The following is a 17,203-nucleotide window of genomic DNA, read 5'->3' on the forward strand; positions in this document are numbered from 1 at the left end:
CAGGGGCTTTCCCTGCACAAGCGTCGGAACAAGTTTGGAAACCACTGCTATATGCCATAAAATGCTGCAACCCTCATCTCACACTGAGCCTGCTATTTTTGGTTACACATGGCTTTATCAAACCAGTAAAAAAAAAACCTCACCCCAATTACTTTTCTCAGAGGTATGATATTTTAATATATGCTTAGAAATGACACTTCTAAGTATATATATATATATATACTTGGAAGTGTCATTTCCTTTAGAAATATCACATTACTGTACTGATGAAAATGGTTAGTTTTCTTTTATATACCATGAACAGTTATGAAGTAAGATAATATCTGTCGCAAGATGACAGTTCTGCCAGACATAACATGCCATGTATTTTTATGTCAGATTCCCTGTGTGGAATGATTACAGGATACATTCTCTCACAATCTGTTTATTGGTTTATGGAAATGCACAATAAATTCTGGTTTAAATGGTAGATATAAAGAAAACAACACAACCCAAAACCAAAATGGCTCCCACCCTGTTCCCGCTGAAGTTAGTGGCAAAACTTCTAGTGTTTTCAGTGGGAACAGGATCAGAACCATGGCCCATAGTCACTAGACTCTTAGGATTTCATAGCTTTGTATGCTGTAGAGTGCAAGCTATTCTGGTTAATATCAGTGATAACATGCACTTTGTTGCATATTTGTTATTTTATGATATTTAAATATTTTTTACAGTTTAGGTCCATAACTTCACTGGGAATTTTACCTGATTAAAGATGTTGGGGCTGGACTTTTTGTTTATACTTCAAGTTTCAATAAATCATATTAGCAATGATAGTAACACGCATGGAGTAATATATTAAATGAGCAAAATAAATGTACTAAGATACATACCCAAAATAATGATATTGGCAGAACATTAATATCCAGTAATTTGTGGCACCATTATATATCAATTGATTCTGATTTTGCTTCATATAAATACAGCAGGTTCTTTTGTCTTACATCAGAACTGCAGTATTGGTAATGTTAACTGAACAATGTGAGGCAAACTTTCAACTCCACAGAAATAATTTAGAAGCTAGCTCAACACTGTATTTCTGATCTTGAAGTAGTGGAACTATCAAATGCAAATTGAATGTAACAGAATTATTCCAAAATGTGCTGGCAACCCTCATCTTCCTTTGGTTTTAATGCACGCTGAAGGTAGGGTCTCAGCATTGAAGGTTGCACCATGTGTTCAGTAGTCTACAGTATCAGATGCTGAAAGATACATGGTTGGAAAATCTATCTAGGTACTTATATGGTGCCCAGCACCATAGTATCTGAATACCACACAAACATTAATGAATTTATCCTCACAATACCTTAAGGGTATGTCTATACTGCAAAGAAAACCCACAGTGCTGAGTCTCAAAGCCCAGGTCAATTGACTCAGGCTTCTGGGGCTCGGGCTATAAATAGCAATGTAGACATTTGGGCTTGGGCTGCAGTCCAGGCTTCGAGACCTTCCCCCCTTGCCGGGTTTCAGCCTGAGCCCGAATGTCTACACTGCTATTTTTAGCCTTGCAGCCTGAACACCACAAGCCTGAGTCAAGTGCCCTGGGTCTGAGAATCAGTCCCACGGGCCTTTTAGTGCAGTGTAGTCATAACCTAAGAGCCGGGAATTAATTTTCATCCCCATTTTACAGACAAGGTACTGAGAGTTCTGAGAAATTAAGTGATTTGCCAAAGACCCACAAGAAGTCTATTGCATAGCCAAGTCTCTTGAGTCCCAGTCCAGGGTCACAAGACCACCCTTTCTTCCTAAAGCACTGATCCGGCCATGAACTCCACACAGACAGATCCATGCACCGGTGCAGAGCTACACTGAAGCCAAGAGGGCTCCATACACATGGACTCATTGTAGGATTGGGACCTATGGGAGTAAAATTACCATCCGTTACACCTAGAGTTTGAATGACTTTAAATAAACCTTTAATGAACAAGCTGAAAAGAAATCTGCAATAAATACAGTGTATTTATCATCACTTTATTAGGGCTTTTGAGAAAGTACAAAAATATAGCCAATCAATAGACAATACATATAAAATCAGCTAAACAAACTTACTTGCAAATAAATCTGCTAATGCATAATCAATATCAAAAGTCAGTCTACCTGGTAAATGTCAGTTAAACAGCTTCAGAGTACTTATTTAGCTTCTTAGATAAACTATTTCATTTTATACTTTATTTAACTGCATCTTGAAATACATATTCCTTCCAAAGAATAACTCTGATGGCCTTTTAAATATCAACGGCAACAAGAAAGTGACTTTTTTAGGTCATCTGATTATTTTTTTAAAATATCACAACTATGCTTTTGTCATTGTTTCCTTTTACATAAGTTTTCAGTGCAATTGGAATATGGTGTTATTATTTAGGGCCATAGGCTATCCTTGATCTGTACATATAACTCCCATAGATTTGCATGGGGGTTGCTTGTGCAGAAAAGGGGCATATCTGATCCTTTATTCTGCCTCTGTTTTGCTTCTACACTGAAAAGTAATAGGAGGCTTCTCAGTACACTGAAAATAAAGGGGAAATGTTGCCATTTCCAGTACTTCTCTTTGTATTATATTGCAGTCTTCCCTGGGAAGTCACTATATTATCAATATATATTTGAAAATGATCAATGATGAATAAAAGATAGAACTTGATGCCCAGATATTTAAATCAATTGTTTGCAATGCTGTATAAAATACTGAAGGAAAGAATGTCAAGATTTAACAGCAAAATATAGGGATAAATTAGATTTTAAAAAAATGTACTTTTCTAAAAAAAAAATACTACTTTCAAATAAAACATTTTAAAAGTAGTGCTGGTTGAAATTCAGAATTTGTCCCCCATGGGAAATTCCAATGTTTCAAAATTTGTTTTTGTCACAAATTGATTTGAAAAGTTGAAATATCAAAATTTTTCATAGAATGGAAATTTCAGAAAATGATTGATTCAGAAATCTCAGAATGTTTTGTTTCCACTTGTCAAACTGAATTGTTTTATTTTGACTTGATTCAACACTAAACTGTATCTTTCTGAGTTGCTGCGGTGTCTCATGGGAGTTGTAGTGTAGGTGCCTCATGCCCCTATTCTTTTGTATGGGCTGGCCAACATGGCCTGAATCTCCCAAGATGCAATCCAATGGTTCAGCCAGAAAGGAGACTGTGGGGCATCATAGGAAATATCATCCAGAAAGGGAGCTTGGCTCTTAAAGGCAAATGAGGGCACGTGAAGCACTGTATCAACACAAACATACACAGATTAATGTTGAACTGACACAAACCAAAATGTTTTGATTCAGGTTGACCTGACCCCAAATAAAATAGGTCATTTCAATTTTTCTGACTGAAAATCCAAACATTTTGGCATAACTGAATTTTTTTTGCAGAAAATTTTGCTGAAACTGTGTTTTTTGTCAAAAGACATTTTGACTGAAAAGTCCTGACCAGAACTTCTTAAAAAAGCATGACCTATTGTAAATGGATATTTGTCTCTATCTTATTATTTCTGTGCCATTCATTGGCTATTACAAGTAAAATTTAGTTTAAACATATAAGAGAAATGATGCTGTTTGGGGATTCATTAGCAGAAAGTATTTCAAGAGTATGGTTATACTATCTCAGACAAAACAGGAAGACTCTCTAATGATGTGCTTCATTTTTAAACTGTAAGCATGAGTCTTCTTGAGTTACAAATAATGGGCCCTATCTTACTCCCAATATTAAAAATTCTATTTATTCCAAAAGAAGCAGGAATGAGACCAAAGAGTTAAATCCTGCAGTTCCAAGGCAGGTAGTGCTCCAGTTGAAGTAACCAGGCCAGATCCTCTGCTGGTGTAAATTTGAATAGCTCCAGTGACTTTAATGGCATTACACCATTTATACCAGTTGAGGATTTAGCTCATACTCCGTAAAATTGCAGGATCAGGCTTAAATATAAAAGCTGTGGACCTGCTTCTCCAAGCCCTTCACACTTTAATGGGAATACTTTTTGGGAATGGCTTGCAGCAGGATTGAAATCTATATATTTGCATTCAGTTTTGCCCTTCTAACTTGAACAGCACTTACATTGCATATAAAACAACATTATTAAACAACCAAGGCAGAAACCACACTTTTATACAATAATTGAAGGAAAGCAAAATTAAACTAAATATCTCTTAATGAGGATTAAACTATATGCCATTACCAGCAATAATAAGTCTAGCAAAAGTGTTTGTACAGAATTTTTAATAAACTGAATAATTTCTTACATTTCCAAATGCATTTTTGTTCAACAATTTGTAGTCACCTAAAGACTTCCATATCTTACTAACAAAACTTTTTTAAAAAGCTGAAATTACACAGCAAGAGAAATTAATATTCAGAAATGCATTGGAAGTGCAGTTTGAAAGCGAATAATGTTGTTGCTACTTGATCCATGAGAAATCAAGTGTTAAAAAACTACACTAGGATATTCTTTCATGACACTTCCCTAAACATCAAACTACTGTTCTTTAGAAAGAGTTGGCAGAAATTATTACTAACAAAGAAAGGCAACTACCATATAATCAAAATAGATCCAGGTTTTTTAACATTTTTCCCTTTTTTTTTAAACCATTTCTATTCCTAGACATGCAAGAGACTATAGCTAGTTCAAACACTGATACATCATACAACATTCCTGTTCAACAGGGTAAAAAAAGAATACAGCAAGTGTTTCTGAAACCTAATTTTACAACTAGTGAATATCATGGGGGGGAAGAATATTTTTGATTTGCATAAGATGATTAGAGAAATACTTACACAACACTGATATTTTGCAAAAAATCCTTTTTTATATCAAAGTCATTTTTGTTAATAAAAGCTTTTAGATTAGTGAAAAAGGCAACATTTGATTTTTGTACTGAACTTGATAGTTTGCAATACTCAGTCATGAAACCATAAGCCTGTGTACAGTAGTAACCTGTTTTCCTTCTTCAATGAAGAATCCTGCAATCCTTACTTACACTACATAGGACTTACTGTTGAGAAAAATTTCATTTAAGTCAATAAAACCTAAGTGATACTCAACTTGAGTGAGGATTGCAGAATCAGGTCATAAGAGACTGTACACCAGCATTAATGTGTAGAATATGTAGCACAACAAATGGCTTTATAAGAGGTTTGAAGCTGGATACAATACCATGGGAGAACTGTTTTGTGAGGCAGCCTTGGGCTTTATGATAAACTTCAGGAAGCCATTGGTATCTGTAGCTGTAATGTCAGTGCAGAAGGCACTGCACATTGTCTTTGACAATGGGCCAATTTGCATTTCAGAAACCATATTTTAGAAAAGCCTTTAAATTACATCAGGCTCAGAAACTCTTTATCCAGATCTTATGAGATAAATCAATCTAGGTAGGTGACTAAGTCTCCTCCATTTTAACCCATGGGAAGTGATGTCAGAGATCGATCCAGTGATTATCCTAAAACAACTCTCGTAAACTCCTCAATAACTTACCCATCAGCATTGAAGGAGCAAAGCAAGAGGGAAAAGAAATACAGATTTTGTAGTTTAGTGACAAAACAAGCCTCATGAATAATTTTATTGTATTTACACTAAAGTATTGTTGTGTACACTACAGTTACTATACTTTACATATGGTACAGAATTGAAACAAGGTAGCTACTATATTTCAGTATTTTGTTCATTCAGCTTCATGTATTCTATGATGTATATATGCAATTAGTAAGCTATCCACAGAGGCACTAAGCAATGGATAAAAGATTTCCAACTTTTTGTTAAGTATCAGCTGAAATTTGGGGCCAAATTTTTACTGTTTGTATTTATTTAGTATCAAGTAAATAGAGATTTTGGCTGAGCTAGCGTCTTGTGGAAAAATAGGAACTAAACACCCAATTTCATTTAGATGATAAAATCCATAAGGACTTCCATGTCATTTTCCCATTTAACATATTCAAATTCACTTTTGAAATACAATGCAAAGTACAGACATGATATGAAATATCTAGTCTCTGTACTGTGTGCTAGCAAAACTATGTTTTCCCAAGTAGTCTTTTCTTCTCCTGAAAGACTTCTATGGCCAAGATCAGAATTATAACACTGACTAAACTGCAATTGTACCCACAGAACACGAAGCTAAGATGATCTTTCCTTGTGTTTTGTTAGTGCAGAGAACTAGTAAGATATAATATAATACTCAGAAATTGGAGACTATCTTCTGGTTAATAGATGGCAACAAGCCTGACTAAGAACCTCTGAGTCACTGAGGATAGCAATCATGGCTGATTAGACTATGGTAGTAAGTTTAGTGGAGCCATAGATGTGACTAATAGTTTCATACCCTTACCAGATCAGATGGACTAGCTGTGGTGTGTTTTGAGGCAAACCCTTCAGGATGGAAGCCTTGGCATTTACTGAGAGGTGTGGTGAGTAATGAGAATATACTGTATTTTTATGCTTGTAACTATTTCTATACATTGTATTATGTTAGTGGCAAGGGAATAATTTATGATAAGTAACTTCTTGTAAAACATATAGTGACAACATGCAATGTAAATTTGATGCATTTGAAAGTGATTAGTTAAACATTGTGTTGACAAGTGATGACCCTTTCCCGAGACAGCACTGCACTATTGCCACACCACATTGGGGGGCAGTTAATCAGTAAAAGGCCTTTAATCCCAGTTTAAATAAAGGCCAACGATATCATGACAGGTCATAATAGGATAAAATATCTCAGCGTGGGCACCATGTGAAATTCAGGCAGCTCAATACTATATACATACAGTGAACCCTTCTCACTAACTCATTCTGATACTAAGCTCTTTCTCCTGGACCAATTTTAAGCTCATTTTACCTTAGCTGAGTAAGTATTGGAAATGGATTTCCAATATGAAATTTTTGCTCTGGATAGACTCTGCATAAGTCAATCAGTCCTGAACCAAAGGAACTGTTCAAATTAATCCTAAATATTTCAACACAGCTCCAGTGCTGTTCCATTTTCATATTGCCTGAGAAATATGGCTGGGAAACAGAGAGCAAGCTGACTAATCTATATTAGGAGGGTAATCTTTTGAATGAACCATACTCTCACTCTTAACACTGACAATATGCAAAAGGCCACGTTGTGGAAGAGGAGTCACCATCTGTTTTTAGCACTGCATTTGTAATAATAAAAGAAAATATTTAAAGTTGCTTACCTGAACTTTCCCCCATTGACAATGTTTCTGTGTTTCACTTTGAAACTGGAGAGCTTTACGAGATTCTTACTCAGACAAGAATCACAGGAATTTTAGTACTATTTGCTAGTTATAAATAATAAAAATATACTTTGGTATATTTAGTGAGAGTTAAAAATTTCAATGTAAATCATGATCTCTGCAGAAAAATGTACTGATAGAAGCCTTACTGATTAGCATACTGTATTGTGCTGTATTTTGTTACCCTTCTTCGAGATGTACCAGGGGAGACGGAGCCAACTGTCTGGCTAAGATGAGTGTCAGCGCTAAGCAATTGACCAGTCATGCTGCTCATGCCCCCCATGCTGCTCACGCCCCCCATGCCGCCCATGCCCCCCATGCCGCCCACGCCCCCCATGCCACCCACGCCCCCCATGCCAGGCCCAGACACTACTCTCTCTGTAACAACTACATTATGTGCATTTGATAGCTCAGAAGGAATAGTTAAATTGCCTGGCAGACCAGAGGCAGGTCTAATCACCCGTTCTGTCACCACTACATTTGATGCATCTGCAAGATCAGGGATACTCAAAGAAGGGGGTAGCCTTGAACCAGGTGCAATTACCCTTTCTGTGACTACAACATTTGCCCCATCTGTTAGATCAGGAATATCTAGAATGCCGCGCAAATCAGAGGCAGAGGCAGGAGCAAGCACCCTTTCTGTTACAACAACATTTGATGCACGAAGAGGATCGACACTTAGTGTGGGTGGTTGAAAAGTTGAGCCGGATGTGTAGGTCTCAGTCACCATTACATTACCATGGAGCAAAGGATCAGGTATAGGCCTTGCAGGCTGTAGGGTAGAACCAGATGTGTAAGTGTTTTCGGTAACAATTGTTGTACTACCAACAGGGGGAGGCATAGATGAAGATTCATTAACGATGATCGTAGTTCCAGGTGGTGGCAGCTTTAGATCACTTTCAATATTGGGAAAGGTAGCACTAACACCTGGAATAGGTTCGATGACTTTGCCTAAACAGATTTCTGCCAAGGTCTTAAATTTTGGTCCTAGCGTATCTAAATAGGTGTCATCAATATCTTCTCCAATAAAACTGCAGCAGCCAATGGAACCAACAGGTGTACCTATTCCTTCATGATCATATATTAGTAGACAATCATTTGCTGGTCGGCCTTCATCTTCATCTGCATAGGCAAATGCTTTCTGAAGGAGAAAAGGGGAAATGAGAATTAGACTGACTTTTTTCACAAGGAATTTAATGGTTTAGTGTCAAAAACAGGAGGAAGAGATGTTGAATATCTGAGGCATAATTGGAGGGATCATTGTGATTTGCCTGTTAACAAGCAGGCCCCTGAACCTTTGGTCATGGTGCATTATCTTCCATCTATTGTGCCTATTGCAGAAGAGCTGCAGAGCTATGCCTCTGTAATATTTCAAGTGGGCTAGAACTGAGGCAGCTGATTTGTGCCCTGTGGGTCTTCATCTGCCAATTATAGATTTCTGGCATGCATGAACTCCCAGGAAGAATGTGACCTACTGTGATAATACCGCAGAACACAGGTCACTACAACTACAAGTGGATAAAAGCAGTGAGAAAATCTAGTCATTAATATTTGTGTGAATTTTTAATAAAATGTCTACTTATCAGTATTTGTCACCCTTTTATGCTTGCTTTCTGTGAACATTTAACCTCTCAAGCTTTTGCTCAGGCAAGTACTTATAAAGAATGAAATTTGAGTTCAAATATCCACCAAAAATGAATTTTGATAGCATATTTGTTATAACATTTGAGACTCAAAGGTCATGTTGTTAGCTAACAACATAGTCCCATGATATTGTTTCTGGTCCACATTTAAATAACTTATGTAACTAATGAACATTGTGCAAACTGAATTTTACATTTGAATACACAATTTGCATTTCACACCATGTTGGTTAGTTACCTTGGTCATCCATTCAGGGAACAGAGACAATAAGAAAAGAATAAGACAGTGTGAAGTGATAATATTCACAATTCATGAACTATGCACTAACCATGCATTATTTGATGAAGAAATTCATGAGAAATTTTGAATATATATTCAAGAATTTCATGATCTATTCATAAATAATTTACAAACAGAAAAAAGGTGACATTCATCAAATACATTAATTGCTATGAGTTATTTGTCAGCTCTAATCCTAACCAAGGCAATGATAAATCATATTAATAACCAGTTTGACAATTAATGAAAATGTTCACTGTATCCCTTAACAAGGGGACTTTAATGCAAAATGCTATTGAGCATTCAGATTTATTATATCAACAACACATAAAGCAATTTCATTTATCATTCCTTTTTTTCTTATCAATGTACACAGTGGGCTTGATTGTCCTCTCAGATACACCATTTTATACTATGTAACTCTTTTGATTTCATTGAAGTTACTTGTCAGTTATACAGGTGTAAATCCAATTAGAATCTGACATTATATAGACAAATATATTAAAAATCAGGTAGATAAATTACCTCTGAGAAGTAGCTGTCTAAGAAAGCCATATTCACTCCTCCTTCTCTATATTCTCTTAATGTCCCTCCAATTGACTCTTTTTTCCCCATTGTTCCATAGGCAGTAGCTGCCCCATAGCCACTAGTTGTTCCATAACCTACAGCTGTTCCGAGCCCTGTAGTTTCTTCATGTCCTGAAGTTACCACTGCTCCTCCTCCTCCATATGTATTTGTATAAATGTCTGAAAATAGAAAACAATATTATCCTACAATACACGGTGAAGAAAACTTTCACTGAAATTAATTGCTTACCATTTGGTACTACAAACATTAAAAAAAACCCTAGTAAGCCATCAATTAAGGGCAGTTTGGGCTAGTGTCAATCACAGATTCACACAGGCATTTGCTATAGTGCTAAATAGTGGAATTGCAATAAAAATTAAATGCATGCAAATATACACTTACAATCTTCCTGATTTTCTGTAAAATTCTGGGGCTGTATTTGCATACACAATACAGAATGTGCTTGAAAAAATCCTTGATTTGCATATGCACATGATAGGTGACTATGTAGTCATGTGTGCGCATATATCAGGGACTTGCATGAGTATGTCTGATATTGTACTTTAATATATGGACATGCATAAGTGTGCACCTATAATCTTACTGAAAATCAGTCCTTAAGTTTACTGGACGTTAAGAATAGAAAGTCCCTTTTGTCTTTGCTGTGCATAATTGTTCAAAAGCAGTGTTTCTGGGGGGGAGGGGGAGAAATAAAAGACAATAGCTAAAGTATATAAATATATTATTCCTAATGCAAAATGAAAAACTCCTTTTAAAGTTCTGTATGTTGTATGGAATTTTCTTTTCTCCAGAAGTCTTTATATGAGATCAATCAATGAATTGGTCTCAAATGTCAACTTGTACTAAAACAATTAGTTGCTCAGTCACTATTGTCTTGACTATGATCGTGGTAAGTTATACACATAAATTTTGCTCTCATTTATACCCAGTCACCTTTGTTGATCTTAACTGATGCTCGAGTTTGGCCCATAGGCTCTTGCAAGAGGACTGAAGAGAAGGATTGGAATGAAGTTGCAAATGTCTTAATCCTATAGACATTATTCTGGTAAAGCTCCCCTTGACATCAATGAATAAAAGTTCCCATTCTCAGAACCATAAGATTTCATCTTTTGATTTATCTTGAGGGTAACAAAATTTGTGTCTATAAATGGCCATCATAGAATACGATTTGTGGAAGGGAATTCCTTGCTGGCATCAACCTAGTGGAGGTTGCTGCTGTGTCGGCCATCCTCACCTCATGCTTTGGCATAGGGAGAGTACTGGGGGAAGGAAGAGCCATGGTTAAACTGATTCTCCACTGGCATAAGATCTCTAAGGGAGAGGTGTAAATTAGAGAATCACAAAGGCTGCTCTAGCGGATGTTGTGTCTGGGCTGACAAAGGATAAGGGAGCAGAAGCTAGCTCCCTGGCAACCCCACCCATCTTGGTGCCAAACATTGCTTAAAGTCAGGAAAGATCTGAACTCTTTGACTATTACTGAGAATTACATTATTCCAATACTGAAAATGATTTTTGCTTATATTTCTTATGCTGTACCTGAAATAGTTAATTTTGATGAGGAAAAAATAATTTGCTAACTGGAATGTTAAAGCAAGATGTATTTGGGCTTGAAAGCACTGGCAAATATTTCAAAAACAATTATTTCTTAAACACATAGCTAAGGCCCAAATCTACCTGTATCTAAGGCTTAAACCTTACTCACACAAGTAGCCCTTTACTCACATGACAAATCCCACTGACTTCAATGAGACTATTTGTATGAGTAAATGTTCCAGGATAGGGCCCTTGCTTGGAAAAGGAAACCTTTTAAATCAGATAATGGCCTTTTATATCAAAAGGACATTCCATGCTGAAAGATGTCTCTCTGCATTACAAAATTTAGAGAAATTGAGTGTCTACTTACCAGAGGGGTCAACAAAGTCACCTGCAGTGGCAACTGGATGTGGTGCACTGATGCCTGTGATAGCCTGGAAAATAATAATTCAGCTATTTAAATATGCACTAAGATCACCATTTGGGGTGAGTTTCCATTTTTTTCTCTTTGTTTTTTTCTTGTTCATTTTTTAAATTTGTAATTTACAAGAAGGGAAGGTCAGCTGTAACACTTTACAAATTCTGGGCCTGATCCCTGCAACTTTACTCAGGTATTCACTCAGGCATCTTAAGTCCTATGTAAGTCAATGAATAAATTTGCATGCGTAATGGTTTGCACTATCAATTCCTTTATTTAAAAAAAGACACAGCACCACAATCACTGTCCCAACTCTAGGCATTACAATAGAATTAATTCTAAGTACAAATAACTGTGTTTTTACAATCTATGAACTGACCATGTCTTCAGGATGTGCTCCTTCTATTCCCCATGAATGAATTGCTCCTTCTGTGCATTCAGGTACAGGCTCAAATCCAGCCCCAACTCCACCTACAGGTCTTGCTCCATAACCACAACAGTCACTCATTGCCATCAAAATTGGAAACACTAATGGAGAAAGAAACAAAAAAGTAAAGCAATTATCTTTTTAAATGTATGTCCATTTCTGAATATATATCTACATCTAGATCTAGTTCTTCAGATGTCTTTTTCCTCAGAGGGCTGGTGATCAGCACTTTCTGAAAATCTGATTCCCTTAAGATGTTTCAAGTTGGGAACTCAAAAACTGGGACACTCAGAATCACTAGTGACTTTTTGAAAATGCACATATTATTTTGTCATCAGGAGAACTTCTGCTCCCACTTGCAATGGAGTAAATCTGGAGCAGATGGAGTTACTAATCCAGATTTACTCCAGTATAACTGGGAACAGATTTTGGTCCATACAGCTATATCAGTAACACTTTAAAACCAAGCAGACGCAGGTTCAGGGTAACTTGAATCTACATGTATTAGCAGACATTTACCTCTGAAGTCATTGTCAGAGCCTAAGCAAAAAGAAATTAAGGTTGCCCTGTCAATATTAATTCAGACCTCTTATGTATATGCATTATGAGACAATCGTTAATTACATGATCACCTGCCTTATTCACCAAATGGGTATATCTGAATACATCACAAAGATTATGGAGAGGTGAGGTGGAAGTATTATCACCACTTTACAACTGGAAATACTAAGGCAGAGAGAGAGAGATTAAGGTCAAAATATCCATTGCTTTTGGGTGCTCAACTTGAAGACGCCTCAGGCCTGATTTTTCAGAGTACGTAACAATTTTATATGTTCAAAGTATAGCTACAATTGACTCCAGAAACATGTAGGAACTCCATGGCAAAGACCGGGATATAATCCACTTCTCCAGGGCAGCATTCAACTGCCTTAACTATGAGGCCCTCTTTTCTCTTCTTAGAAGTTCCTGCCTCCTTCACTATATACCTTCCAACTTCTAAAATGCATAAGGCAAGAGTTCTACAGATAAGAGACTCATTCATGACACAACTGGTTACATGGATTGAGAACTGGTTAAAAGACAGGGAAAAAAAGGGTAGGAATTAATGGTAAATTCTCAGAATGGAGAGGGGTAACTAGTGGTGTTCCCCAAGGGTCAGTCCTCAGACCAATCCTATTCAATTTATTCATAAATTATCTGGAGAAAGGGGTAAACAGTGAGGTAGCAAAGTTTGCAGATGATACTAAACTGCTCAAGATAGTTAACACCAAAGCAGACTGTGAAGAACTTCAAAAAGATCTCACAAAACTAAGTGATTGGGCAACAAAATGGCAAATGAAATTTAATGTGGATAAATGTAAAGTAATGCGTATTGGAAAAAATAACCCCAACTATACATACGATATGCTGGGGGCTAATTTAGCTACAACGAGTCAGAAAAAGATCTTGGAGTTATCATGGATAGTTCTCTGAAGATGTCTACGTAGTGTGCAGAGGGGGTCAAAAAAGCAAACAGGATGCTAAGAATCATTAAAAAGGGGATAGAGAATAAGAAGGAGAATATATTATTGCCCTTATATAAATCCATGGTACTCCCACATCTCGAATACTGCGTACAGATGTGGTCTCCTCACCTCAAAAAAGATATACTGGCACTAGAAAAGGTTCAGAAAAGGGCAACTAAAATGATTAGGGGTTTCGAGAGGGTCCCATACAAGGAAAGATTAAAGAGGCTAGGACTCTTCAGCTTGGAAAGGAGGAGACTAAGGGGGGGACATGATAGAGGTATATAAAATCATGAGTGATGTTGAGAAAGTGGATAAGGAAAAGTTATTTACTTATTCCCATAATACAAGAACTAGGGGTCACCAAATGAAATTAATAGGCAGCAGGTTTAAAACAAATAAAAGGAAGTTCTTCTTCACGCAGCGCACAGTCAACTTGTGGAACTCCTTACCTGAGGAGGTTGTGAAGGCTAGGACTATAACAATGTTTAAAAGGGAACTGGATAAATTCATGGTGGTTAAGTCCATAAATGGCTATTAGCCAGGATGGGTAAGGAATGGTGTCCCTAGCCTCTGTTTGTCAGAGGGTGGAGATGGATGGCAGGAGAGAGATCACTTGATCATTGCCTGTTAGGTTCACTCCCTCTGGGGCACCTGGCATTGACCACTGTCGGTAGACAGATACTGGGCTAGATGGACCTTTGGTCTGACCGGGTAGGGCCATTCTTATGTTCTAACCCTGACAATCCTGTGCACTGAATAAGGCAGAAGTCCTGTGGATAAAGTAGTATGTGATCACATAATTAAAGATTGTAGCATAATGCATATGAACAAGAGGGCCAAATTAAATGTTCACAGGCAAACTTACTTCTGGCATTTCCTAAAGTCCGAGTTTGACTTTGCAACCTTAACATTCTTTTAATGCAGTTTTTAAAATGTTATTTCCTAGGTTTTTTAAAAAGCAAACTGAAAATTTCCATCATGTGGAACCATATGGTCCCCACATCAGACACCAATAGGGTAGAGACATTTACCACTTCAGACCACAGCACATTCCTCTACCACTTGAGATAACAAAGTCAGTGGTTGCAGTGGTAGTCCTCTATGTGGACTAGTCACTAGAAGGGGATGACATACATACTTGCCAGTGGGTTTCACAGCTATTTGCTAGACACCATGCTGAGACTCAGGAATAATGGGTTCAGTTCCAGGTTCTGGAGGGGAGTGTGCTCTAGTGGTTATAAACCCTTCTACCCCTGTGCCTCCAACATGTTCCCCTTCTTGCTCCAATTCACTTGGCACATGTCTGTCAATCTCTGCTCCTATATGCTCTTGCCTCTCTCCATCTCCCTGGCTCCTGCTCCCTCCCTCTCTGTTCATCCTCCCACCATGCCTCCTTCCTTCAGCCCCTTCTGAACCTATCCACCTCCACCACTCAGCTCCTCCCTCATCTACTCCAGCTCCTCCCCCCACTTTTCTTTTTCCCACTGCTCCTATTCTTCTTTTCTCCCCTCCATTGCGCCTCACCCCTCTACATTCCAGTCAGGTTGCTTCTTCCTTTTCATCTTTGTTGCCTGAGCACCAGCATGGGATCACTGAGAGCAAAGGAGAGTTCCCGTGAAGCTGAACATAGTGGACTTCAGCTGCCAAGAGGTGAAACTGCAGGAAAAGTTCTGCTACGGGCTCTGCAGTCCTGGCCTGAAACATGCCCAGCAAAGATGGAATCTGAAGAATTTAGCCACCAAACTCTTACAAGTCTCTACTGAGAAAGTGAGAAATGTGATTTTCAGAGGCTTATTACTTGGCTAAATTTGGTCTGATTTTCATGGGGACAACAAAGCATGGAAATGTAGAGCTTCTCAATCAAATAGTTATAAGAATATTTTAATAGCTGCACAACAGTGTATTTCCCTTAACCTAATTCTCAGAAACAGCTGAATTGTTTTAGCTGAAACTTTCAATGACAACAAAAATAAATCAGCCTGAGGCAGAAACCTGGCATGGAAAATTTCAGCCTGAACAGATTAAGTTTGGTAAAATTATAAGCAGGGTCTTAAAATGGAAAAAAGTGTCAGACTACCTTAACTATAGGTGTTTCTATGGTGGGTCTTATAATTATAAATAGCCTCATCAGCGATTTGTATGCGAAATGTAGGCATTTGGGAAGACACGTGAAAATCTCAAAACCTGGGGACCAAGATACATAAGATGTAGTCTATTTGGCCCCACATTTATGGCCTTCTCTTCCACTTTTGGTTCCCATTGATTTGTCCTGTTGGCCTAATGTTTGAATAGGATGGTTTTCAACATGTTTTTATTGTGCTTTACTGAATTATTGTACCCCAAGAATCTTGGTGAAAGAACACTTTATAAATAAATTGATTATACTGAAAACCACAACAAAGAAAATACATGTCCTGTTTGGGAAATTGAATGTTTAGAGCCAAGGAACAGACAAGTTAGGGATGGGGGATTTCTTTGGCCATTACCTACAAATAAATAACTTGTCATTTCTACTGACTTTAAGAGGAGTAGTAAAATGCAGGGGAGTGGGCTGTGGGTTATACAAAATGCCTTATAACAATGGGCCAATGCAGCTAGGTGATGCATGCAGGTCTGCCCATACATATCACATTACAGAATTAAGGCCATGGTTTACCCTGGCAGCTATTGATTATGGAGGTGGTTACGGTGGTTTTAGAAGGCAAAAATGGGGCAGCTAGGCACATAACTTTCACTGAAAGTGAATGGGTGCCTAACAGCTATTTTTATCTTTGAAAATCTGCACCTATTTTTATTTGCCCAATTGTAATCAAAGATTTTAAAATAAAGTACTAAAATGGGAAACAAATTAAATTCCTACTGTAGATGTAACCAATATTTGTGAATCAGGCCATTTCAAAACATTGTTAGAAGGACATTCAGAATACTCTTCATTTCTGACCAGCATGTTAAGAGTGGTCATACTGCTGAAAATTGTCATCATTTGTGATTCTGGCATTATGGGAGGTTATTTCTAAAGTTCATATACCACTTTTACTGCTGAAACACGACAGTGTGGATGGATTCATTCTTTTCCTCCCCAGACCACAACTTCCATTGTTTGAAAAATGAGGACATATTTAAATAAGTGATGTATTCTAGTTGTTCTCACAGAAAGTATTAATTTTCATCAGCATAATGATCACCAGCTCAGAAATTGACTTATACATTAGGGCCTTGATCTTGCTACCATTGAAGTCCAGGAAATTTTTTGTTCTGCCGTTACTGAAACCAGGATTGGGTTCTTATTAGTTTTTGGTTTATTTTCAGTTTAGCATCGACCGCTCTTTTTAGAAATGTTTTGAAATAAGGAGGCTCATTTATGTTACTGAGATAAATGCAAGTTGTGGTAAAGTTTTAGAGCCTACTTTTGCCGAGATTTTACTGACTCTTGATCCTAACCTCCACACTTCTTTCTGATCCTGCCTAAACTCCCATTGACTTCAGTGGGAGCAGAATAAGATCCTTATTCTGATAAGGGTAGTGTTCTAGGAAAAAACTATATA

The 17,203-nt window shown here is 37.4% G+C and overlaps 1 protein-coding gene across 1 annotated transcript in view; it reads right to left on the reverse strand.

Annotated features, from left to right (window-relative positions):
* Positions 1–7,406: 7,406 nt before the first annotated feature.
* LOC123363185 (desmoglein-1-gamma-like) overlaps positions 7,407–17,203 on the reverse strand; it is a 48,796-nt gene continuing 38,999 nt past the window's right edge. The window contains exons 12-15 of the mRNA XM_045004070.1: positions 12,103–12,251; positions 11,676–11,739; positions 9,710–9,930; positions 7,407–8,402 (exon numbers count right to left, since the gene is read on the reverse strand). Coding sequence (XP_044860005.1) covers positions 7,407–8,402; positions 9,710–9,930; positions 11,676–11,739; positions 12,103–12,251 — 1,430 coding nt within the window. The remainder of the gene's footprint in view (positions 8,403–9,709; positions 9,931–11,675; positions 11,740–12,102; positions 12,252–17,203) is intronic.

This window comes from Mauremys mutica, chromosome 2, assembly GCF_020497125.1.
Source record: "Mauremys mutica isolate MM-2020 ecotype Southern chromosome 2, ASM2049712v1, whole genome shotgun sequence".
NCBI lineage: Eukaryota > Metazoa > Chordata > Testudines > Geoemydidae > Mauremys > Mauremys mutica.